The 24788-nt window shown below is 50.7% G+C and overlaps 6 protein-coding genes across 6 annotated transcripts; 1 reads left to right on the top strand and 5 right to left on the bottom strand.

Moving 5' to 3' along the window:
• Positions 1–436: 436 nt before the first annotated feature.
• Positions 437–8424, bottom strand: N7516_001435 (type I polyketide synthase; the record flags this gene model as incomplete). Its single annotated transcript, XM_057214157.1, has 6 exons — positions 437–1336; positions 1391–1711; positions 1775–6432; positions 6493–7030; positions 7086–7611; positions 7667–8424. The coding sequence occupies 6 exons, from the start codon at positions 8422–8424 to the stop codon at positions 437–439; spliced, it is 7701 nt and encodes a 2566-aa protein (XP_057076040.1).
• A 741-nt stretch (positions 8425–9165) lies between these two features.
• Positions 9166–9803, top strand: N7516_001434 (uncharacterized protein; the record flags this gene model as incomplete). The annotated part of the gene is made up of 3 exons (XM_057214156.1): positions 9166–9207; positions 9267–9285; positions 9337–9803. 3 exons carry the CDS (start codon positions 9166–9168, stop codon positions 9801–9803), a joined length of 528 nt encoding a protein of 175 aa, XP_057076039.1.
• A 295-nt stretch (positions 9804–10098) lies between these two features.
• On the bottom strand, positions 10099–10918 carry N7516_001433 (uncharacterized protein; the record flags this gene model as incomplete). Its single annotated transcript, XM_057214155.1, has 2 exons — positions 10099–10494; positions 10787–10918. The coding sequence occupies 2 exons, from the start codon at positions 10916–10918 to the stop codon at positions 10099–10101; spliced, it is 528 nt and encodes a 175-aa protein (XP_057076038.1).
• A 529-nt stretch (positions 10919–11447) lies between these two features.
• N7516_001432 (p24 family protein) lies at positions 11448–12394 on the bottom strand (the record flags this gene model as incomplete). Its single annotated transcript, XM_057214154.1, has 4 exons — positions 11448–11465; positions 11526–11713; positions 11777–11984; positions 12197–12394. 4 exons carry the CDS (start codon positions 12392–12394, stop codon positions 11448–11450), a joined length of 612 nt encoding a protein of 203 aa, XP_057076037.1.
• Positions 12395–14176: 1782 nt separating this feature from the next.
• On the bottom strand, positions 14177–20948 carry N7516_001431 (putative myosin class II heavy chain (MHC); the record flags this gene model as incomplete). Its single annotated transcript, XM_057214153.1, has 2 exons — positions 14177–16402; positions 16452–20948. 2 exons carry the CDS (start codon positions 20946–20948, stop codon positions 14177–14179), a joined length of 6723 nt encoding a protein of 2240 aa, XP_057076036.1.
• Positions 20949–22764: 1816 nt separating this feature from the next.
• Positions 22765–23968, bottom strand: bgt1 (1,3-beta-glucanosyltransferase Bgt1; the record flags this gene model as incomplete). The annotated part of the gene is made up of 3 exons (XM_057214152.1): positions 22765–23281; positions 23345–23638; positions 23709–23968. The coding sequence occupies 3 exons, from the start codon at positions 23966–23968 to the stop codon at positions 22885–22887; spliced, it is 951 nt and encodes a 316-aa protein (XP_057076035.1). The 3' UTR covers positions 22765–22884.
• Between the last annotated feature and the right edge of the window lie 820 nt (positions 23969–24788).

Genomic DNA, 24788 nt, shown 5'->3' with positions numbered 1-24788 from the left:
AGTGACAAAGCTATCATAATGAGACAAGATTGGAGCTGTGAGAGATTACAATCCGGAATGACGATGTTATTTTCAGCAAAGAAAGAACAGAGGGCGTCGATGTTGCCAAAGAAAGAACATTAGAACTATACACGTGACTAGTATCAGTGTGCACCATATGAGATATCCAAGTCGACTTCGCAGTCATGTCATAAGTTTTCTTGAGGTATTTTGGTTGTTAAGGATCACAGTGAACATGCCAAAGGAGAAATTCTACATAAGCGATGAACCAATTCTGTAGGGGAAACGTTTGAATTTCAATCTTTATGCGGACAAAATAAGATAAACAAAGTAAAAGAAATGGTTGTAGAGTATAAGACATTGCCAAAAGAAATAGCAAGAGATTAACATTTGACAGGATATATTCTCAATCAAAGAATGTAGACAAGGGAAATATTCATTCTTGGCCGGTTCGGCCTTCAACCACATCGAGACCCCACTCAGCCTTCAGGTCTGAAGTAAGGATACCCGATTTCTTGAGAATCGTCTCAGCAAGAGCCGGGATAGACTCACTAGTCAAGATCTCCAGGATCTGCAAATTAGCTTCCAACTCGCGGGTGATCCAGTTTCTGATCTCAATGGCGACCAGCGAATCGAGCCCATAAACTGTGATAGGTGCAGCAGGATCAAGGTCTTCCATTGGACGCATAAGAATGCTAGAGATCTTGTTGAGCACTGCAATCCCAACAATGGCCTCGGCCCCTTCGCGAGCCTTACATTGCCGGACAGCAACTGCGGGTGGAATCTCGGTACCATTCTGCGCAGACTCGGCCAATTCACCCGCGCCAGCGAGGGTGGAGAGCCGCAACAGGTGCGATAGTTTGGTATCGGTTACCCAGAAGGGCTGTTCATTGACTGGTGTGGATTTGACGCCTTCAAAGCCAACAACGCAGTGTCCCCCGCACGAGAGGTCGAACTCGTTGCGGATGGCTGCAGTCACAAGACCACGGATTTCTGTTCCGTCGACGGACTCCGTGCCGAGTTGTTTAGCGATTGCCTCGCGCTTCTGATCGTCGGAAAGGTATCCAATCCCACGCACAATGGGAAGATCAATCGTCGAGCAGCGCATCTTCGCTGTCTCAGGGTACTGGGCGAGCGCTGACATGAAGGTTCCACTAGCTGCGTAGGGGGATTGGCCGATATTACCAACGAAACTAGCGGCGGATGAAAGACTGACGAAGAAATCCACGCTACCGTTAGTTGTTGTCAACGCCCGTTGAAGGTTCCAGATTCCGTGGACTCTGGGCATCATGACCGTCTGGTAGTCCGCGAAACTAAGCTTTTCAAAGAGGGTGTCCTAACAGACGAGTTAGCGGAGATGTGATTTGGTCTTTGGTGTTGAGAAACTTACTCGGAGAACCATAGCGCCGTATACAACACCACGAGCGGGAGGCATGCGAGCGAGGAGTGGGACAAGATTTTGCTCCACGCTCTGTTTATCCGCCACATCGCAACGACAGACTTCCACATTGATACCCTGGCAAATAAGATCTTGAATCGTTTGCTCCGCTGTTTCAGTCTTAGCACCACTTCGAGAAACCAGAATAATATTCTTGGCTCCTTTCTCTGGCAACCAACTGGCGATATCCAGACCAATCCCGCTGGTTCCACCAACGATCATATATGAAGCATCTGCGCGAAGAAGATTTTCGTCCCTTCTAGCGGGATGGACCTGTATTCTGAGTTAGCAACCATCCGCTCTAAATGTGACTGAAGTAAATCCGAGCAAACATACCTTAACCATGGAGTCATCAGTAACCTGGACGACCATTTTGCCGATCACTTGTCCGCCCTGCAGTGCCCGGAATCCAACCTCAACATCTGAGATGGGAAGAGTGGTAACAGACCACCTCGACTGGGCGTTGGTGTCGACAAATAGCTTGAACGAATCACGTAGCAGTCGCTTCGTCAATTGCGGACGCTTCTCCCTGACGATACCCAAGTCGACAGATGCGAAGGAGATGTTCTTGTTGAAGTGGGCCATCTCCAATCGAGAGTTTGTCGTGATATCCCGCTTGCCAAGTTCGATGAAACGACCAAAGGGAGCAACACACTCGAATGTTGCTTGCAAAGCATCGCCGCTAAGTGAATTGAGAGCAACATCAACACCCTCGCCACCAGTAGCGTGCTGAATGCCCTGTGCAAATGACATGTCACGACTGAAGAAGATATGTTCTTCCTTGAGCTGGTAAGTTTCCATGAGGAAGGCTTTCTTCTCGACACTACCAACGGTAGCGAAAATATTGGCCCCAACGCTCTGGGCAATGATAATAGCAGCTTGGCCAACACCTCCTGCAGCGGCATGGATCAAGATGCTTTCATCTTTAGCCAATCGTCCCAAGTCAATGAGAGAGTAGTAAGCAGTACAGAACACAGCAGGAATCGAAGCTGCGACCTCGAATGGCATCTCGTCGGGAATTGCCCAGGATCCAGACGCCGGGCAGCGAGTGAAAGTTGACAAGGAACCCGGTGACATCGCACAGACTCGATCCCCAATCTTGAAGTCGGATACCGCAGCTCCCACTTGAGTCACAATTCCACTGCATTCCTGTCCGAGTCTGTCACCTTGAAGCTGGCCCATGGCCATCAAGACATCCCTGAAGTTAAGACCGGTGCTGTGGACCTGGATCTCGATATGGTCTTCCGCCAGGGCTCCATTGCGGGAAACATCGTCTGTGAAGTAAAGCTCATCAAGGCCCCTCCCGTCGCCAGCAGCAAGTCGCAAAGCGCGATCTTGTTTGAAGGGCTGCAGCTGGGGAGGCGCATCTGGTGTCTCTTGCTGGACACTGAGGTTCAATGCGTTGTTATCAATCAAGCGGGGTACACAAACATTGCCATTTCGGACAACAAACTCCCAGTCGTTCTGTGTTAGCTGCGATGTCTGGCAGAAGACTCCGTTGAATACATTGAGCATATGTCTCACGGCCTCGGCATCGGACATGGCCTCCCGTTCTCCCAGGTCAAGCGTGGCGAATTGAAGGCCAGTCTCTGATCTCACGGTACGAGCCAGTCCGATCGCCATGTTCGCGCCAAGTGATTCCAAGTCAGTTTTGCTGTGACGAACAACCCACAGTAGACCTCGAGCACGGCTCAGAAGACGCTGCAGTGTCTGGAATTTTTCTTGAGTGAGGTGCGATAGGATTGAGCGATCCATGCCCCCGAGGAAAATACACCATTTCCCGGTGACATCAACTTCATCGGAGTCCATAGCAGTGATGGGGTCGACACCAGTCATATTCCTGAGACCAGCTTCGAGGCTAAGGGAAGAAACGCTGCCGAGGGAGTCAATGCCGAGAATCACAGCGTCGCCCGCGTTTGCGGGCCCAGTCACTGGGCTCTTAGCGGTGGATGTCATGAGACAACCAGATTGGAAAGATGCTCCAGGGTACTCCTCGACACACAGGTCGACACCGGAGAAGCCATTTTCCATCATCACATTGCTCCATCCTTCGACGGTGAGGAGTGGCCCGTCGTTGCGGAATTTGTCATTGGCTAGCCACCATCCAGGGAGGAGTACAAATGGGAAGTGGCGTGCCTTGGGGACCGTTTCCTCAATGAGTAGGATCTTGCCACCAGGCTTCAAAAGTGCGCTGATGTTTGACATTGTTCGGCTGATATCGGAAGTAGCGTGCAGCACGTTGCAAGCAACTACAACGTCATATGTGCCATTACAAAAGCCTTGGCCAGTGGGATCGGTGGACACGTCGAGTGTTGAGTATGTCATGAGATGTCCCCAGTTCTCGAACTTTGCCTTGGCTTTTTCAAAGAAACCGGGAGAGATATCCGTGTAAGTGTAGTGACCGAACCGAGGCGTAGATCCTGCTTCACCTCCGCCCAGACTCTGCAAAATAGGCAGAGTGGCACCTCCTGTTCCAGCACCAATCTCAAGGATGTTGAGTCCAGGGTTCTGATGTGCCATCTTGTCGATGCAGACAGAGGCATTTGCATAAGCCTCTTTAAGAGCGTCAAGGTCACGGTAATGTCTATCGATTCCATCATCCTCCAGCAGCAGGGTCAAGGCGTCTACCTTGCCCCTGAGAATCTGGGGAAGCAACTCTCCCACTTTGAATGTCAACTCGCCTGCTCCGTTGACGGTTCGGTTCTGTTCGAGAACGTCAAGGGGCAAGGGATCTTGGACGCCCGCGTTTTTGCATGTGTTCTGGGCCCAGCGATAGAATTTCTGATGGTGGGTTTCAAAGGTCGACACCTCCTCTTCTGTCACAGACTTGACCATCTCTGCGAGGTAGTGCTCAGCCACAGACTCGAGTCGATGCATTCGTTCAAGGCCTTGGGCGGTGTTAGTCTCGGGGCGAGGGAGCTGTCGATAATCTTCGGCGGAGAGGAAATCGAAACAAGGCTCATATTGGACCTTGTAGCAAATCTGGTCAGGCGAAGTGTCCTTCGAACCTTTAATATCGTTCGATACCGGCACCAAAGTGATACCACTGATGTCAATCAGCAGGTTCGCTGGGTTGCTGGGAAGAGTGGCGAATATGCGGTTGGTCTCTGGGTTGCTTGCGGATTCATCTCCTGACTTGCTACCATAGAGTTGCAGTACAGTGCCAGCACTGAGTTCTTGGCACAACGAAACGGAGACTTGCTTGACATGCGACGGCACATGGGTGACTTGTGGCCCCGGCTCGCCATAACCACAAAGGACCCACATGACTTGGCTGCAAAGATCAAGTGTAACAGGGTGCACAATACATGGAGTTTCCTGTTGATGGGGCATTGCTGCCTTTGTGTCTGGGATACGGAGGGTAGCCATTGCTTTCGCATCCCTGCTCACAGATACATCAGTCAGACCTTGGAAAAGAGGACCGTAATGGACACCACCGCTGGTGATGTTCTCATAGAGGAACTTGCTGTCCACGGGCACGTCGCATGAATTCCGCATGTCCAATGCTTGCTGGGTGAAGCGTGCGGTTTTCTCGAGCTCCTGTCGAGACCCATCCACAGGATTGACGTCCTTTTCTTGGTGGACCATGATGAAACCATTGCAGTGCTGATCCCACCCGCGGCCTTCGGCCCATGAGAAAACTTTGAACTCGTGCCACCCGAGGACTGATTTGCTGGGAGCTTCCGCTCGGGCTGGTTTCAGGCTGAGCATTGTCTCCACGGATGAGTTATCCGGGATGGCGAGGACACGGCTTATGAAAATGTCGCGGAGGTCGATCTTTCCTGGAGCAATATGGTGAAGTTGTGCGTGTTGTGATATAGCCTCCATAGCCATAGCCAAGAATCCGGTCATTGGGTAAACATTTGTCTCATGGACTCTGTGCTCACGGATCCAAGGGTGGTCCTCCGCACGAAGTATATTTCTCCATCGAGGCTCAAAGTCGACATTCTCTATGCACAATGAGCCGAGGATATCACTCCGAGCGAATTGGCGATGGAAATGGTTATCACCTATCCGTGAGCTGAACCAGTATCTTTCTGAGTGATTCCATGGGTATTTGGGTAGATTCGTCAAAACAGCTGGCTTCCTTATCGTGGTTTTCAAATTCGGGAAGTTGATAGCTTCGAAGTTGAGATTCATACCCTGCGTGAACAGCGAGCCAGCAAGGTTTTGGACAGCCTCGATGTCATCTACCTTGCGCTTCAAGGTGTGGAGGTATTGCACATTGGAATTCGGAGCGTATTTTTGGGCAATTTCCTTCACCGGTGATTGTAGGGCGGGGTGAGGGCCGATTTCGACTAATGTGCTGATGGGTGTATTCCCCTGCTCATCCTTGACAAGACTCTTCAGACCCTCCACAAACTCAACACGGGAGACCAGATTATCGACCCAGTAGGCGGCATCCAAAGCGCTCCCTGGAACCAATTTTCCATAAACGGTCGAATGGAATGGAATCCCGGAGTCCCGAGGCGCGATCTTGCCGAGCAGGGATCGATATTCTTTTGACACAGTCTTCATATGGTGAGAGTGGTAAGCAACTTCAACCTGCAGTCTTCGTGTGAAGATCCCTTCTTTGTCCAGAGCAGTCTGTAGGTGGCCGATAACCTCCGCATCTCCAGACAGGGTGACGCTTGACTCGCTGTTCACACAGGCAATAACTGCCTGGTTGCCTCGCATCGCGTCCAAGATTTGCTGAATGTCTGAGGCGCTAGCTCCGACCGCCAACATGCCTCCTTTGATAGACTTGTCATTTGCAACCAGGTCCGCTGCAGCACCACGAGAGTACGCCACACGAACACATTCTTCGAGATTGAGAATACCAGCCGCGTAAGCTGCTGCAATCTCTCCGCTGGAATGGCCGACCACTGCCTTGGGATGAATGCCCCAGGAGGAGAGCAAATCAACTAACGCTAGTTGAACCGCGGTACAAGCCGGCTGGCTCATGTATGCGGCAGAGATAGAGCTTGTGCTGGGGTCGGTCAAAAGCAATTCATCTAAGTGGGAGGTTAGACTAGCTCAACATCGCAGTGGGCAGTGTTGGAATTGGGACATACCGATAATTGAGAAAGTAGCACCGAGCGATTTCAAGCAAGTATCTACATCTTGCATGGTCTGTCTGAAAATCGGATAGGTGCCAAGAAGTTCTTTGCCCATACCGTGCCATTGCGCCCCTTGTCCAGTAAACACAAAGCCGACAGTAGGCTCTTTGGAAGAACGAACAGGCACTGCGTCAGTAGATAGCGAGGCAGTCAGCTCCTGTCCAAGGATTGCAGATGAGGCCAATCTCCATGGCAGGAATGTTCGTCGCTGTCCCAGCGTGTAGGCCATGTTATCCAAGGTGCTGTCGTTGAAAACCACTGGGTAAAGGTCGAGATACGCTCCAATGGACTTTCCAAGCTGAACAGTAGCTTGTTTATCGTACGCAGAGACCACATACAACTTGCGCTTCAGAGGATCGTTGTTCGCTGCAAGTTGGCCTTCGTTTCTGGGACCACGCTGGAGAATAACATGGGCATTGGTCCCGCCAAAGCCGAAGTTGTTCACACTTGCATATGGTTTCCCCCGAGGCCATGGCATCAGCTTCTTGGGTACCTAGTTGGGCGTTTAGCTAGGTTCGTTACTATTTCAAGTTGGTCCTCGGTCTCACCTTCATGTTCCACTTTTCCATTGGGATCGCATCGTTCGCCTTCTCAAAATTGCAGTTTGGGGGTACGAAGCCTCGCTCAAGTGCCAGGGCCGTTTTTATCACTGAAACAACGCCACTCGTTCCTTCCGTGTGACCAATGTTCGATTTGACAGACCCGATAAGCAATGGCTGACGCGGAGTTCTTCCTTTTCCAAAGACGGCGTTCAATGCAGTGGCTTCGAGTGGATCACCAACTTTGGTTCCCGTGCCGTGAGCCTCGACAAATCCTGTCAAGGACGGGTCTATACATGCCTCTTTATAAACTTGACGGATCAGTGCCTCCTGTGCCTTCCCATTTGGCGTTGCAATACCTCTGGTCCGTCCATCCTGGTTCAGGCCACTGTTGATAATTACAGACCGGATGGCGTCTCCAGCCGCCTCGGCGTCCTCGAGAGATTTCAATATAATACAACCAGCACCTTCACCTCTGCCAAAGCCAGTGCCACGGTGATCAAATGGGTATGAGCGACCAGTGTCGGAAAGTAATCTTTTAGGGCGGAGTAATTAGCCTATGTTTCTCGGGACTAGCCGATTTCACTTACCTAGAACGTGTCATGGAGACGAAAGGCTCTGGAATTATATTCAAGTGACATCCTCCCACGATGGCCATCGAACATTCACCGTTCCGTAGACTCTGGCAAGCGAGATGGAGAGCAGACAAGCTGGAAGAGCAAGCTGTGTCGACGGTCACACTAGGTCCATTCAAGTCAAAATAATACGAAATCCGATTCGCCTGCAATGCCATGGCCGTTCCGGTGGCAGCATACATGGGGATAGTTGAGATATCTCTGGTGTTGTTGATTTCATAGTCGGGATATGAGCCGCCGGCAAAGACTCCCACCTTTTGGCCGGTGATCTCATGGCTCGGGATTCCAGCGTTCTCGAGTGCTTCATACACACATTCGAGGAAAATGCGATGCTGCGGATCCATTGATCGTGCCTCTACCAGTGTAATGTTGAAAAAGGGCGCATCGAATAGGCCAATGTCTTCTTTCAGAAAGTGGGCTCCTACTGGGTTGAAAGAGCCTGGTCTATCGGGATCGGGGTGATAGTAGGCATCAGCGTTGAAGCGGGTCTCCGGAAATGGCGACCAGGCACTTCGGCCTCGAGAGCAGAGGTCCCAGAAATCTTCAGCCGTCGAAACCTCCCCTGGGAGGCGGCAGGACATGCCGATGATGGCTGTTCGCTTGGGTACATCTCCGGTGGCATTATCGGGGTTCTCACTAGGCATATCGTGCAAAGAAGCATTTGCGACCTGGGTGACTGGTGTTCCAGTCCCGCAGGGCTGTTGAAGGCGCATCTTTTGATAGATTTAGTGTCCGGTTTCAAGATGTTGAATTATGTACCTGGCAGTGTAATCACCACCAATGTCCAGCAAGTGTCCAAAGAAACAAATATCGATTTGCAAGAAAAGAATGTATAGAATAGTACAATCACGGAGGTTTCGAATCGAGCAAATTGGCTCACCCAAGTACTTCCTGAATGGCAGACAACAATAACAAAGGGCGTCAAAATAGTTTGTTAGTGTAAAAAACGCCCTTGCATGACCATCCAAGCGTGCGGGTGCCGATCTCCATATAGTGGCTTTCTGATTGAAACAGGGGATTTAACCTTGATTCAAGCAAGCAATGATAGGTCGAGAGAACTTGGAAAGGCTCGTGCCTATCTTCCTTGATGACGAATTAAGCAACTCGCAGGCACGTTAAATTGGATCCTCCGTGCATCAAAGCATCAACTCCACTCGTATCTTTTCACTTTTTGGCTTCCAGGCCTGCAGATCAGGATCAGTAGATCTGATCTTGCGCTCCAAGCCATGTCTTTCCGATGGTTTGGATAGCGTGTGGTTCCGGTGCCCTTGCTAAGGCGAGGGTGCGTACTTGGTACATTCCAACCACAGGGGCAAAACCCTCGAGATCCTGGCAGATTCCTGATGGCATAATTCGTCCGTGCCTCCTCGCGTAGACAGTATCTTTATAGAACACTCCGGCTGATATTCCATCTCGCGTTTTTCTCCGAAGATATTCCCCAGTTGATCATCGTGATGAAGTTTCTATGTCTCCCAGGAGGCTATTGCAGCGCCAAGGTGTGTCAAGCCTTTTGTCACGTGGTTATAAAATCATTTAGTTGACTCTGAATATACAGGCTCTCCAAACACAGCTAGGTATGCTGCAGTTGATGCGATGAACGTTGGAGAAACTAATAGTGGATCCAGGTCCGTTCGCTGATGCCCTCGCCTCCAATGGAAATGCCAGTTTCCACTACACTCAGGGAGCCACCGAGGTACATGTTCCCCCAGATTTCGCCGGGTTTTTCGGTCCACCACCCAACTATACCTTCATCAGGGTGGATGGGCCTGAACGGGTCCACGCGAACATGAGTGATTTCCCGAAACGCGACACTCCGGAAGAAGCAATCAAAGCCGCTGCGAAGGCGGCAGATGACCCCACATTCTCGTGTATCGTCGAGGTTGTCGACAGTCTGGTTGGCATTCTTGACAGTGAAAACGACATTGATGGTGTGATTGGCTTCTCTGAGGGCGCTCAAGTTGGCGCGTCGCTTATTCTCGAGGAGCAAAGAAGACAGAGAGAACTTGGTCGGATGCCTCGAATTAAATGCGCGATTTTTTTTCGGCGGATGGCCACCGGTGCATCCCGTGACTGGTCAGCTTCTTACGGCTGACGACTATGATGAAGAACCAATTACTATTCCCACCTTTCATGTTGTTGGCGCGTCGGATCCGTTCCTTGATGGGTCAATGGCGCTATACAATATGTGTGATCCAGACAGTGCTGATCTGTTTGATCATGGTGCGGGGCATTTAATTCCAAGAAAAAAGCAGACTGCTGAGGAGATTGCTTTAGTTGCGCGCGAGATGATCAACTCTATCGTTTGATTGGGGTAGCAATTTATATAGCGATATACCAAGAATCAATCCCTATACATTCCATATTCAGCCCGTAGACATCATTTGAGTCTACTCCAACAGCGGTCTTATCTCCTCCTCGTCTTCAGGCTGACCTTCTGTCCGACTGTACACAGGAAAGAGACCAACAAAGGACGCAAGCCCCAAATCCCAACCTCGCCGCCTAGATGATCTTTGCCCTTCCCCATCAAGCTCCTCATACTCTACCTCCTTCCAACGCCGTCGAGTCCGGCGCACAAGCCACACTAAGCCAACTCCTACCACGCCCAACACCAGCGTCATAAGCACAGCACCCATTACTGACAGAACAGTCATGGTACTAGCGTGGCACCCAAATGGCATAGCTCTCAACTCCCATCTCTCCTTGGAGCCAAGGGGGCAGATGTTTTCTGAGCCAAAGGGCGCAAATATCGGAACCCGCGATGGGTTAGGAACACAGGTCGAGGACTATACCATAGGAATCAATAGTCAGCTTCTTTCAGCGCGGAGGAGAAGATCATGGGTCTGAACGTGCTGATCAAGTCAAAGCAAGAGGCAATAATGGGGGGCCCGTGGGAGGTGTGGCCTTGAAGCCCCTCTCCCCGTTCTGGAGGCTAGGGACGCAAGGGAACAGGGTGTGAAACTAGTACTGTGGAGAGCATGCGCATGTGGAATGTAAATGACGGGGAAGGGAGAGAAGGAGAGAAACGTAAAACTTGACTACAAAAAGCAACGCTGGTCATAAAAGGATGTGACCTACTATGGCACACCAGCTGCAAGCATCACCAGTCAGGCAGCTTGAACACGATTGTCGACCCCAGCAAACATGGAAGAGCGGGTCGCTGGGATCAGGGTTGTTCAGGAAGCTGGAGTTTCCCTCGAGGTCGTCCATCACTATCCAAGGTATAATACCATGTAAGGTGCTCGTGATATCGGATTTTTGTTCCTGTCCTCGATTGTCAGCCTTTCCTCCCTTGCATTGAGACAACAGGGTTTGTACGTTGCCTCTACTCATATCGTGGTGAAATAAAGTAATTGCGAGAAATCCCTTGTCCTTTCTAAAGAGTTTCTTTACCCAAACATGTGACATTATCAATTTATCAATTGGGTTGGGTCGTATCTCCGCATTTTTTTTGGGTTGCGGTACTTTTACCAGCCACTGACTAGCATCCTCGGGATCAACTACAATACTACCAAGTATACCAGTCCACATGAAGGTCATATGGGTCACTGTGGTAGTACAGATGTATATTATATAGTTGCAAGATATCATGGCGTGAAAACGTGATAAATCTATTCTGGTAAATCGCGCTGAAAACGAACTGCTCCAGAAATACCCAAATCCACAATTGCCGCTCATCGATGCATAACAAAAGGGAAAAAAAAGATGTTTTTGATCAAGGAAAGACGGCAAATCCAGTTCAGACCACACGCTTGACCTACATATCGAGCATTAGTATCTCATCTTCCGGTGTCTCAATCAACGGAACCACACGTACCTCGAAGAATCTCTTGAGCCACCACACTTGGAACACACCCTCACCAATAACCACCATAAGCTGGAACATACTCCACCACTTCACACGGCCGTTGGTGCTCTCTGCAGTATTACGGTGAACTCGCTCACGCACGACAATGTACGATTGCTCATCCTTCACCTGCGCCAAAGCCTCGGAGAGTTTGCGAACTATATAGCACCATATGATCAGTCTCAATATTCTTCCGTCGGTTGTTGTTCCCTCGTGCTTACCTTCGACCTCGAGGGGATCCTGCGCCATCTCGTGCTCGGGCACATAGACAATTCCGTGGACGTTGAAGGAGACCTCCTTGGAATTCGAGGTCCAACCCTCGTTGCTGAAGCAGTAGTTGTATTTGCCGTCGGCCTGTGCAGTGAAGGAGTAGTCGTCGGAGGCAACGGCTTGCTTGAAGTACTGGCGGTTTCTCAGGGGATCCTCGACCTGCGGTGACCAAGCGTTAGCATTTGCGTTCTCCATTTGAATTGTCCGTATATCCCAATATAGCAGCTTGACTAGCCATGGAAGACGTAGGACTCTCGGTTTCTGGATCCGATCTTTCATCCCAGTGCCACCATCGGAGCAGAGAAGGACTCCCGAGCGACACCTAAATCACCCAACATCAAGACCAGGACCAGGACCGGGATAGTTCATACCCAGAAATCAACCTCAAGGTTTCCACTCCCTCCAAACTCCCGATCTCCAACCTGGAAAGTGACAGTCATGACATCGTCGCGGTGCAGTGCCTCGTGGAAGCATTCTCGTGTGTGAGCCTTGAGCTGGATGGTGTGTGCGGTCGCGGCGGTGATCCACCCCAGCGCGGTTACCAGGATGGTGGTTGTTGAAAATCGCATAGTGGAAGGGTTCAGCTGACTCCGATGAGTCTGGGGGAATTGACGAGTTGAGTGGTGGTGATGTTCGTTTGGCTGTCAACGCGCAAGGTGTCAATTGGCGGCGCTCGGACCAACTTTCAATAAACACCGCTCCGCCTTGAGATTTGGTCTTGGCTCGATGTGTACTGGACTCCAGTTGGTTGAATTCAAGATTTTAATATGATAATTGATCTTTCTATGTGTATTTGATGGTTGATTCCATCTGATCTTTTATGGAATTTAGATTTACTTGAATGATCATTTGAAATCTTGCAAGTATACTGCAACATATATATCGTTGCCCTATGCATCAACTACGAACATACAACTAACTATGTTTGTGCTAAAGCAGTAACAGAAAGTTTCAATTGACCAATTTTAGATACAAAGTGAGAGCACATCACATAGTATATTCAATGAGCAATAGGGGATTCACAGCAGAGATAAGTGAATTAGACATAGTCAAACTTGATTGTACCCGCCAGCTAACTATCTCACTAGATGGATGAGATGCTTAATATCTGCTTATATGTAACAATTGCAACCACGCCTCTGTGTATTGATGCATCCCAGCCAATACCAGATCTGGTCACTATAGATTAGGTGTCTGTTGTTGTATGACCTGCCTATACAAAAGAGACTGAAGTACCTCGCAGGCACTTATATGAAATTTCAAATTATATATACAATGATACTAGGTGCTGTCTCTCTTGATATTCTTTAACACTTTTATCAAATGAAATGAACTTCCTTACACTATATATATCTTCTTATATCTTCCCTAACTAGTTTGAGGGTTGATAAAATTCATATCCTACGAGGTGGTTAAGTATCACGAAAATACGTTATGACCAAGGGGCGTAGGAAAGGGCAGAGAACTCTATTCGTTTCATGATGCTGTTTCCTTCAGTTTTCTAATTAAGAGCGGCCCGAGTTTCAAGCCTCAGATATAAAAAGCAGACACATGTGCTAGCTATGTAAGGCTAAACCTGCGTGACCTTGTTTAAGGATATTATTTATTATTATAACACGCTTCGCGTCTTGGCATATCGACGATGGTTGTCTCCAATGCCGCTCATGTTATTTCAGGCACAAGCGCCGACGTCATACATCAAAACCAAATCCGTGCGGTAGACATTTCACAGTAGGGGAGTTTGTAAGGCTTAGGACTTACTGAATGTATTTGGAAATAGTAAACACTTGAATAGTAATAAACTACAAGAAAACGCAACGGGAAGCGTGTATCAACAAGCTACATCCGACAACGACATCACAAAAAGGGGGGACATGGATGGATAATATAGAACAATCAGAAAGTAAAGAATGACACAGATTGACTATTAGTATGTATAGAAGGGATGTAAACGATAGGACAAGAGAAGGAAAAAAAAATGTAAAGTAGGATATTCAATGTACAAGACCTTCGGGGGAGGAGATGGGAGGTAGAAAAGCAAGCGAAATAACGGTGTGGTATCAAATCCGAAAACGCAAACATTGATCAATGGCCACGAAGCCGGAAGATAGGTATGTATGTCGAAAGGGGGAATATGGATGTAACGAGAGGAGAGAAATCCGGGAAATTGGCGGCTGGCACCAAACCCAGAAATAGCAGTAAACGATAAATGCAAAGATATCACAGATCGATGGTTCGTTCTGTAGCCGTCTTTCAGACGGGAAAAAGAAAAAAGAAAAAAAAGCAAAGAAACACCGAGATGAGATGGAAAATTCAAAGAAATCTATGAGTAACGATCAAGGGCAACGGGATCACTCTTCCTCAGTAGAGGGTTCGTCGGAAGAGGAGACGTCAGCTTCAGCGTCGGCTTGAATATCGCTTTCTTCGGCTTCAGCCTCATCGATCTGAGGTCCAAATGGACCCTCATCGTCTCTCTCCCTCGGCGAAGCCGACACCATCCCGTCAACGGTACTCTCGTTTTCATCCGCGAAGCTCCCATCTTCGTAGTTCGCCGGCTCAGCGTCATGGTCATAACTCGAGCGGCGGAGAAGAGGTGGCGTCTGAGGTTCCGTGATAGGTGCCTGGCTGCGAACCGAGCCGCGTCTTGGGGTTGATTTGAAGCCTCTCAAAGGGCGAGTTTGCGCAAACCGCGCGGCAGCACTAGTCTGCGAGCCAGTACCGTTCTCTCGGACATGAGAGCTCGGGGGTGTTAGAAGGCCTGACAGGAAAGCGCTCGCGTTACTGGGCTTTGATGGGGTCTGCTCAGAGGTGTTGACGGCAGATTCGCGGCCTTTGCGCCAATTTCCCCAGGCGGCGGCTGCAGCTAGGGGGAGGGAGCGGGGTGAGGCGGCAAGGTTGGCGAGGGAGGGGAGGTTGCCGGTTGTGAGGCGTTCCTTTTCTTGCTGCTGCATTTGGAGGTTGGCCTTAAGGCGGATGGCTGCGTCGCGGACGGCTTGCTGATTGAATGAGGGGTTGGACACGGTCTGGATTATGTCTTGCAAGTCGTCGATGCGGACGCCTAGGAGCTCACGCAGCCAGGTGATCTCGGTATCCTTTTCCTTGATCTTATTTGGCGCGTCTTTATCTATCGTACCGACTTCTTGTTCGAGCTCCTCGATGCGTGTCTCACGCTGCTGGAGCTGATCCTGGAGGACGAAGATCGACTCGCGCAGCGCTTGAGGAGAGATCCGTTCGGGTTCTTCAGATCCCTTGTTGTAGGACATGGACGGCGTCGCTCGCGAGTGCGAGGGTGAGGCAGCCGGGACTGGGCCGGGGATTGTCTTGGCGCTGTGGGCTGCTTCGGCAGCAGCACGGGCAGCAGCTTGAGCAATCTCTAGCTTCTCTTCAAGGAGGTTCACGCGCTCTTGCAGGTGATTAGCCTTGTCCTCGGACAAAGCCATGCGCTCCATGTTGTGACTCTCACCGCGTGCACGATCCTCCGAAGAATTATGCAAAGCGCGAGCGTGACGTTCACGCAGGTCATTGAGAACGCGCTCATGAATTTTGCGGTTCTCATCGATGGCAAGGTCCTTAGCAGCCAGGGCGGTGGCCTTCGAGTCCCTGGCTTCCTCGAGGAGAAGCTCGTAGCGCTCGCGAGAGGTATCGGTATCCATGCGGTTGTTGTCAAGTTGAGTCTGCAGACGAATGATTTGGGCCTCCAGCTCGGCACGCACAATGTTCACCTGGCTGTTAGAAGCTTCAAGGTCCGCCTCCATCGAGGAGCGAGTGCGCTGGATCTCAGCGCGGCTGCTCTCACGGGCTTCGATGAACTCTCGCTCGAACCGGGCAGACTTGATTTGCAGCTCATGGTTCTCCGCTCGGAGATTCGTGACCAGTTCCTCCAGTCTAGCATTTTCTTGCTGCGATTGCTCATGAATGAACCTCAGCTTTGTGGCCTCCCGCTCGTTCTTTTCGAATTCGCGGACGTCCTCCTCGAGCTTCTGGCGCAATTGGAGCTCACGAGAGTGTGAGGCGCGTAGCTCACTGTACCTAGCAGAGTGGTCTTCCTCCTTTCTGCGCCAGGCAGCTTGGTCGCGAGTAATCTCGGCAGTGACATTGAGCATGTCATCTTGAAGACGATCGAACTTTTCAGTGAGGTTCTGGCGCGAGATCATGCTGTCCTCGATGCGAGTTCTCAGGTGATCAATAGTCTCATGCAAAGACTTGTTCTCACCCTTAGTAGTTTCAAGTTGACGGCGGAAGCTATCGCTAGAAAGACGGTACTCGTCGAGGGTACCCTCAAGCGCGATGTTCTTCGTGGACAGTTCGGCGATAGTAACCTTGAGAGTCTCGCTCTCTTCCGAAAGAGACTCAGTGCGGAACTGCATCTTTTCAAAGTAGGGAATCTTCTCTTCCTTGAACTGGAGGAGACGAGACTCAGCATCCTCTGCAGCAGCACTGTGACGAGCAGCGTCTTCTTCAGCAAACTTCAACAGTCGCTGGAGCTCAGTCATAGCATCCTGTGCATCGCGGCGATCCTTGTACTCCTGCTCGGCACGCTCATCAGCAACTCGCAACATGCCCTTGAGGCCGTCGATCTGGAGCATAAGGCTGTCGGCACCAATCTCCTCGGCTTCTGATAGGCGCGGGCTCGGGGGGCTTCTGCAAGGCGATCTGCTGGGCCAATTGCTTGGCCATGGCTTCCTCGAGAATCTCGCGCATATCGCCAACAGGGTCCTGAGCAAGCTTTTTGATTGTGAGAGCCTGCAGTTCAGCAATGCTTTCCTTAAGCTGCGAGATCTCGCTGTGGCTGGAGTGAGGGGAAACCCGCTGAGGGATATCGTGGGTAACCAAGGCTTCCATGACAACATTCTTGAGCATTTCCAGCTTACGCTCTCTCATATTGTGAGGCGAGCGATCGCGAACTGAGGCTTCCTCGCCGTCATCGTCATCGTCCTCGTCCTCATCATCAGCATCACTGTCTTCCATCTCGGCGGATGTGCTGCGGAAGACCCTTCTGCTTGCAGTGCCCGTGGCAATAGAAGCCACCGACTGCTGAATGACTGCCAAGGCACGTTCCATAGGGCCCAAATGCTCGTCGATCGCGGTGCCAACAAGATCATTGATGCGACGGTCGAAGAAGCGGTTACGGTTCATAAACTTCTCGTCTTCACCAGCGGAGATCATGTCATCCCAGTCACTGACATGGTCATTCTCAGTAACAAGGTGGCGAACAGGGGACTGCAGACGAGAGACCAGGCTCTTCTGCGGAGAGAAGGTAGCATTGCTGTTGGCATCGATGTCCGAGCCAAGCTTGGGAATGCTAAGCTTGTAGGTCTTGGGGACTCCACCAGGGCTCGGGCTGGGGGCTTCACTTCGGGCCTCCGCGGAACCAAACCGCTGCTCCTTCGTCGGACCGCCCATCGACTCCGTGAGGTGGTCGTGTCGCAGTTGGAAGGGAGTCGCGTGGATCGTGTTGTAAGGAGTCGCTTGCCGCTCGATGCCGACATCTGCGTCGTCGTCGTTTAGCTGTTCCATGACTGCATTCAGCTCATCATCGTCAGGTGAGTCGTCCTCGGAGTCCCACGGGCTGTCGTAATGTTTAGGTTGGCGAGTGATGAATTCTGTTTCTACGCGGGTTGGAGTCTGGGCCTCAGGCTGATCTGGCGAGGTTTTCTGCTTAGGTGGGCTTGGGGCGGCAAAGCGAGAAGCCATGAGTCCAGCTTTCTTAGGTTTATCTTCAGCGGGACTCTTGACAGCGTTTCCTATGGGCTGCTCCTGAGTGACATTTGCTTCAAGAGGCTTTGGCTCAGCAAAGCTAGATGGTTGAACCGTCGTAGGAACAAATTCAGAAACAGCAGGCTTGAACTCGAAAGCCTGGGCATTAGGCGACAGCACACTGCTCTTGATCGAGCTCTTGGATCCATGAGGAGCGTGATCGACCCCCTTTGAGACAGTGACAGACGTATCATCTCCTGCAGCAGGCTCCCTTGGTTCACGTTCTTCGACAAAAATATCCTTAGAGGCCTCTGCCTGGGCCGGTGATCCAGTTTGCGACGCGTTCTCAGCCTCGCGCTTCGCATCGAATAAAGTCCAAGTGTCAGCTTCGCTAACAGGGGTACCCGTCCGCTCTACTGGATTGTTCTCTTTGGGCATGGCATTCTCCTTGCCCTCAGCGACGGTATGGAGCGCGCTCGAAGACTGAGCGTTGCCTGCCTCACCCAGAGGGTGGGTCGAGATGCTGTATCTAGCCTCGCCTTCCGCGTGGCCAACACCGCGACGCGCACGCTTGTGGCGGTCGGTAGGCTGCATGGGTCGACCGTTGGTGTCGTCTTCAATGACCCGCTCTTTCTCATTGTTCTCCTGTTCGATCTCATCAGGCCGCACAATAGGAATAGCCTTGGACTTCTTGTCAGGCGTGGTGATCTCGCTGATGTCAATGTCGCCGAAGATCTTGGTGCGACCAGCGGGAGGCTGCTCGGAGCTGGCATTCGAGTTGACGCTGATAGCGGGGTTGGGGTTGAAAACAGGTGCGTCAACATTGAACGATGCGGTGGAGAACTTGAATCCGCCGCTACCACTGGCATTGTGGTTCAGCTTGGAATCCATTGGACCGTTAATACTGCTACCAGGCGCGAATGAGGGAGGCGGGACAAAACCGAGTCCTTGTTCGCTCCTGCCACCGAACTGGAATGTGTCGTTACCGAACGGCACAGGCTGCGAACTGAACGATGCGGTAGGGTCGAATTCCTTGGCTTCAACGTTGAGGGATGAAATCGAGAGCTGCGACTGATGGCCTGCGTGGTAGGAGTTGCCGCTGGGCTGGGTCTCGTGCCACGGCCCTTGGCGAGTCTGCGGCGTACCCGCAACGCTGGGGTTTGTGTCGAGATCAGAAGCCTCAAGACCATTATGTTGTTGATATTGGTCTCCATAGAATTGGTGAGGGAGCTGGTGCTGGGTGAAGGGATGGGGTGCGTGATGGGAAGGGTTCTGTGCTTGGTGTTCATTTTCTGGCAATCCCCAGCGCGACTTCAGCATGTTGGCATTCAGGCCTGCGTGGTCGCTCAAATCACGGTAATCATCCTCCAATTGTCGGTCGATCGAGTTTTCCAGATGGTAATCGGTATGCGTCATCTGGTCCAGTCCTCTTTGCAGAGTTTCGCTCAAATTATGACCGTGGCCTCGAGGTGTAGGCTGGGCAATCTCGACGTTGGATGCATGGAAATGATCTGGGTGGCCATTAACCGGGGTCTTGGGAGCCTGATATGGCAGGCCTTCCTGGTGCATGCCATGGCCATATTTGTCATCGAACACAGCCTTATCGTTGAACCCGGGGTGGAAAGGCCCTTGGTCATGTAGCGGAGAAACCGGCGATAACATGGAGGAAAAGTTGCCCATTGCTCCTGGGCCAGCCGAAGTGGTTGGCTGCCGGGCGTTTATGAATCCTTGAGGAGTCATAGATCCCTGAGCAGGAGGTGTGGGCTGGAATTGGAAGGGGAACCCACCCATCATATTTTGATCCGCACCCATGAATGGCGTCTGCATACCGAATTGCGAAGGCGATGCCACGGACCCCATCGCACCAGGCGTAGGCATTGATGATTGATTGAAGTGAGGCGAGAATGGGTGAATATGGCCGATGGGATTGCTTGCCGCAGACGTAGTAGGGATCGGCGGTGATGCGACGAGGCCTGGGAAAGGTGTGCCACTAGGGTTGAGCGAGTAATCGGGTGATATTGATTGTTCAGGCTCATCATCACCAAATGACACCCCAAGAGCGCGTAGCTTTTCTTCTTGGAGCTCAGTGATATAAGACTCCCACTTGGCCCTGTCTGGGAAGTTGACGACAAGCGATTGGCTCTTGGAAATTTCATGGAGGTCATATGGGTCGGGATATAGGGGTCGGCTGAGACCTCCAAGAGTTGTCGTTATGGAGGGGTCCTCGGAATCGCCAATGGTGAATCCACGAACATCGTACCCTTCGTTCTCCCATTCTTGCATTCGTTGCTGAATGTCGGCAGGTGTTAGGAGACGATACCCAGGTCCCGAACCTCTTTTATCATCATGTGGTAGCTCGATTATGCAGGCTTTCCCACGCCAATTCAATTTCTTTCTCCGCCGTGGTGTTTGAGCGGCTGATCTGCTGATATCAGAGACCTGTGTTTTTAGTGGACCCGGGTTGAGTGGGTCTTCCATCTTTGCAACGTCCTCCGTCGCGTTTGCGGGCGGAGGAGGTAACGGCTTTTCTACCGGCGAGTTTACCTCGACGGTGGGTGTGTTTGGGTCTGACATGTTGTTTTGTGGTGGGTCTTTGTCGTAAGCAAACCCCCAAAAATCCTCTTGCCGCAGTGTATCAGCGCGTTTGTGTAAGGTTTTGCTGACTTTTCCACGCGCAGCGGCTTTTTTCCCAACGAAATCAGAGAGCGTTGGAGTTTTCAATAGGTCGTCGGAACGAAAGCCGTCTTCCAGACCGAGCCAGTCGTCCGAAGCGTCGTCGGCAAAGTGGTTCCTCGCAGTGATGAACGAAGGCGCTTCACTTCCTGAGTCGTCGCTGAGCCAATTGCTGCGCTCTGTTCTAGGCTGACCAGTAAGGTACTGGTTGATCCAATCTTGCGTAAAATCCCGTATCGATTTACCTCCGTTATTGGCGGGGCTATCGCGGTCCACGGGTTCAAGTGTGTCGTCGTTGCCGGCACTCGGTCTCCGCAACTCGGTGTGGTTGGCTACTGACGAGACGGGCGAGCTGGGACCAGATCCGTGGTCGACACCAGCGAATTCGATTTGGCTATTGGTCACTGACAGTCTCCGAGTGCTAGGTGCTGCATATGGGGATCCCCACGCGGTGGTGTAGTAGATGCTGCCTTCCGCCTCGCGATTGACCGGCGAAGAGGGCCGAGATTCTTCGGCTGCACGATACGAGGATAAAAATGGGAGAGGCGGGGGTTCGAGGGTGATACTCCGCGGAGAGGTTCGTTGGCCGGGGGAACCAGCGGTCGATGGACTCGAGTCTCCTGATGGCGGAGAGGACAAGAGTAGTGAGGGAGCCAGACGCGATTCACGGATGAGGCGCGTGTCCCGCGAGTGGAACTGTGGAGAAGGCGCCGAGATGGCGGAAGGGACGGAGTGATCTAGATCTGTAGTCATCCGGCGTGGTTAGATTGACATATTTGGAGGGGTCAAGGGCAAAAGAGCGATTGAATCAAGGGAGTTGAAGAATAAAGTCCAAATCGCGTGGCGTGAAGTAGGGATCTCAATTCCACAATGCCGAGAAAGGTTCAAAAAGAGATAACGTCAAAGCATATACACACATACCTTCCGTGTCGACTCCTGCAGCAAGCACTTGCTTGCCGCTCCGCTTATCGTCCAGAATGTTGACGCATGGAAATCAAATCGAAATTGAAGATCACCGCTGGCAAGACAACCTGGGGCGAGATAATGTGCAGGTTGTCGTTTTTTTTTTTCTCCTCTTCGGGATATAGGCGCACTCTGCAAGGAAATCAAAAGAATAGAGAGATCAGAAGCACGCTTGAGTCTGAAGCATCAAAGACCAGGATGGGGAACTAAGGGGAAAAAAAGGTCGGACGTCACGGGTATTGGATCGTCGTACTGGGTACCTGCTAAAGTGTGGGTAGTGCGAGCTAATGCGGTGTACAGGGTACCATAGGCCCCGGGCCCATTCAACGATTATTATTTGGTTAGCGTAGACCGAGGCCGTTGGCTTAGCTTGTCTTGTTGGCTTTTGTTTGTTTCTTTTTTTTTTAGTGTCAACTTGCTATGCTACATACGTATGTACGAAAAAATGCACATGTACCCAACACTGAATCTGATTCAAATAACCCTTGCCTTGTCCAAAGTTGAGGAATTGATTTTTATACGTTGTTACTGCGTAGTCTTCCCCTTGCTTGTGTAAATGTAAACAATGAAAAACTGGAGATCTCAGAGATTCAGGGGTAGAAGGGGCAGCTTTCCATGGATTCGACTCTTACCGTACCACTCCTGAGGGCCGTGTTATCAGTATGACTAATGCATTATATCTCCATTCACCAATCAGCGTCTATCCTGCAACAAAAGGGGTGGGTTCGTGCCTTCATGCTGATTGGTGAGAGTTTGTCTACGGGTGTCGAGCAAGGCCTGTTGCGAAAAGTTCTTTGATTATGACCTCGGGACTCCTCTGCACTTGAGGTTTCACCGACAAGTTCTATTCTCACCGACGGCGTGGATATAACGAAGATTCTAAGATAGACTGTTCGCACTGGAATCAACGCCATACCACAGGACGCCTTGATCATGATTCATGAAGGGAACTATTCGACTTAATGTCTCCCCTTTGCAGGCGCATAGTGATGCAGAGATCATTGATGCATTTTCTAAAGTCCGTCTGTGGTTATCAAGTGTAAATGAGGATTCGATGTCGACTTGGATGCGGAATTTTTCTCGCTTAGACAGAAACAGCTCTTCTGTCTTTCGAGGGCTCTTCTCCGAAAATGTAAGATTGTTGTGATGGATGAAGTGTCTAGCAGCATTGATCGAGCTACCGATAAAGTGATCCAAGAAGTGATTCGCCGGGAGTTTGAAGGAGCTACGATTAGTTCAATCGCTCATCGTCTAGACAGTATCCTAGATTTTGGTCGCATGGCGGTGCTTAGGGATGGGAAATTGGTAGAATTTGACAATCCTCAAGCATTGTTGGATAGGCCAACGGTATTCAGGGCCCTGCACAGCCTATGATTCTGGCTGGTGATGGTGAACTTGATTAATTGTGAAGAGTGAAGCTGCAAAGTAGAGCATTAGGAAACTAACCTTCTGATTCCTGACTACGTCCTAGCACTATCTATGTAGTCATTGTAGACTGCAACTGCCCCCAGATGCATATTTTGTATTGTGAAGAGCGAAACGCTGTAGCAATGTCCATGTTATTATCTAGTTATACAGCCAGAGCCAATTAAACCATATTTCCATTGGAGTAGGAGATGAAAATCCCCGGAATAAATGAATACAATTTGAAAAAGAAACCGCTAGTGGCGGGCAAGCCATCAAAGCAAAGACACTCGGATGAGGCGAACAAATAGTCTCACATAGTCTATTTGGGGCAAGAGGTGTCGAACTTGACCTTGCGGTCCGCGGTGAACAGACCCCAGTGCTGCTCATCCTTCATCTCGCCGTTGTCACCCTTGGTATCGGGCTTCCAGGACTCATCGAAGGCCTCGAAGTAGAAGAGGTCAACACCCCAGTCGAGCATACCACAGATACCGGTCTTCCAGAACTTCTCAGCATTCTTGGTACCGGCCTTGGCAGCCTCGTAGTCGGAACCGCCATCGGTGGGCCAGCCGGTCTCACCGGTGACAATGTTGATCTTGTCGGCGTTGTCACCGGCAATCTTCTGAATGTGCTCCATGGCGCCGGCCATGTCGTCGAAGTAGGTCTTGTAGGCCTCGTCGGCGGCAGTACCCTGCCAGTAAGCAAAGGCGTTGGCCAAGCTATGGAGTAGGTGAGTATTGGTGCGAAAATTTTCCTCTGTCCTTCTTTATTTCCCCACTTACACATATTTCACAACGGGCTCCTGGGTGAAGAGGGCGTCTCCGGTGCCGTCAGCAAGCTTGTTCCAGCTCTCGGCGGTGCCAACAAGAACACCCTTGGGCACATTATCCATCACGTGGCTGATATAAGTGTGGAGCTGGGGACCAGTCAAGTCACCACGGTAGAGGGTCTCGGATCCGACGGTGATAGCGTGAATGACGTCCTCGTAACCGGGGATAGCCTTTTGAATGGCAGCCCAATCCTTTTTGAAGGAAGGCTCCTCCAGCAGGTTCTTAGTGTCGGTAGGCTTGCCAACCCTAAAGAAAGAAAAAAGGTTGGTTAAGAAATAAATCCAATTAGGGGTGAGGGGAAGAACTAAAAACTTACCACATGCCGAGAACGACCTTGAAGCCCTTGTTTTTGGCAGCAGGCAGAATGTTCTGAGGGGTCTTACACTCAGTACCGGAGTAGGTACGGACGATGGTAGACAGACCCTTCAGGGCATCGAAATCGGACTCATAGTCGCTGGTGGACTTGCAGGTACCGTCGGCATTCTTGTCACCGAGGGAGAAACCGAGAGTACCCTTAGCAGAGACCAGAGTCGGGGCAGCGGCCAGCAGAAGGGAAATAAGACCAGAGGGACGCATTGTGAAAAAGAATGAGGTCGATGAAAAATGAGAGATTCGACCAAAGAGTGACAAAAGAAGAGAAAGAGTGTAAGGGTTATAAAGGGAAAATGAAGGTACGTCAGGGACCAAGAAGAAAGACCCAGAGGATCGGGGCACGGGGGGAAATGAGGGTTTAGGCCCTGACAGGGTCTGGCTTGTTTGTTCTGTGGAGAGTTCCCCACTGGAGGTTATAGGGGTGTGTCTGCAACCAATCAGAGTAAATGAAGGCTATTCTTAGACCCGTGGATGAAACAATTCCCCTTTACGAAGTTAACGCTTCTTGGATTTGACTATGTTGTATGTTGTAGTTATATCCTACCTATATAGGTAATCTTTCGATAATTCTGTCCCTCATCATAATTCCCTCAACTCAGATTCAAATGGGTTGTATCCAAGACTTATCTTGATATCCTTGATATCTTCGATGTAGCTGCAGAGTCGTGATGTCACTTTCACAAGGCCCAGATGCCCAGATGCCTAGATGCCTAGATTTCCAGATGTTGTGGAGAGAATTGGGGAAATCCAGAATCGATCAGATGGGTAAAGAACCACATTGTGGTTTGGTCCACACCGCCTCGCCGATCCCCATCGGAGAAGAGAACCGCAGAGAGATTGTCTTTGGAACCGGAGTTTCCTGTGGTTCACTAGAATCTAGCCGGGCCTCTCTTTCCACAACTGCCTCTGGGCATAATACACTGACCTACCTAGGTAGGTATCTAGGTAGTTCGTCCCCAAACTTTGTCCCTTGCAGCCAAAATGTGCTTTAAGATAGCTCATACCACCTGCAGGTTTCACAATT

The sequence above is a fragment of the Penicillium verrucosum genome (assembly GCF_028828655.1).
Source record: "Penicillium verrucosum strain IBT 35672 chromosome Unknown utg000001l_segment0_segment0, whole genome shotgun sequence".
Lineage (NCBI taxonomy): Eukaryota > Fungi > Ascomycota > Eurotiomycetes > Eurotiales > Aspergillaceae > Penicillium > Penicillium verrucosum.
This window is presented reverse-complemented; position numbering and strand designations above follow the sequence as displayed.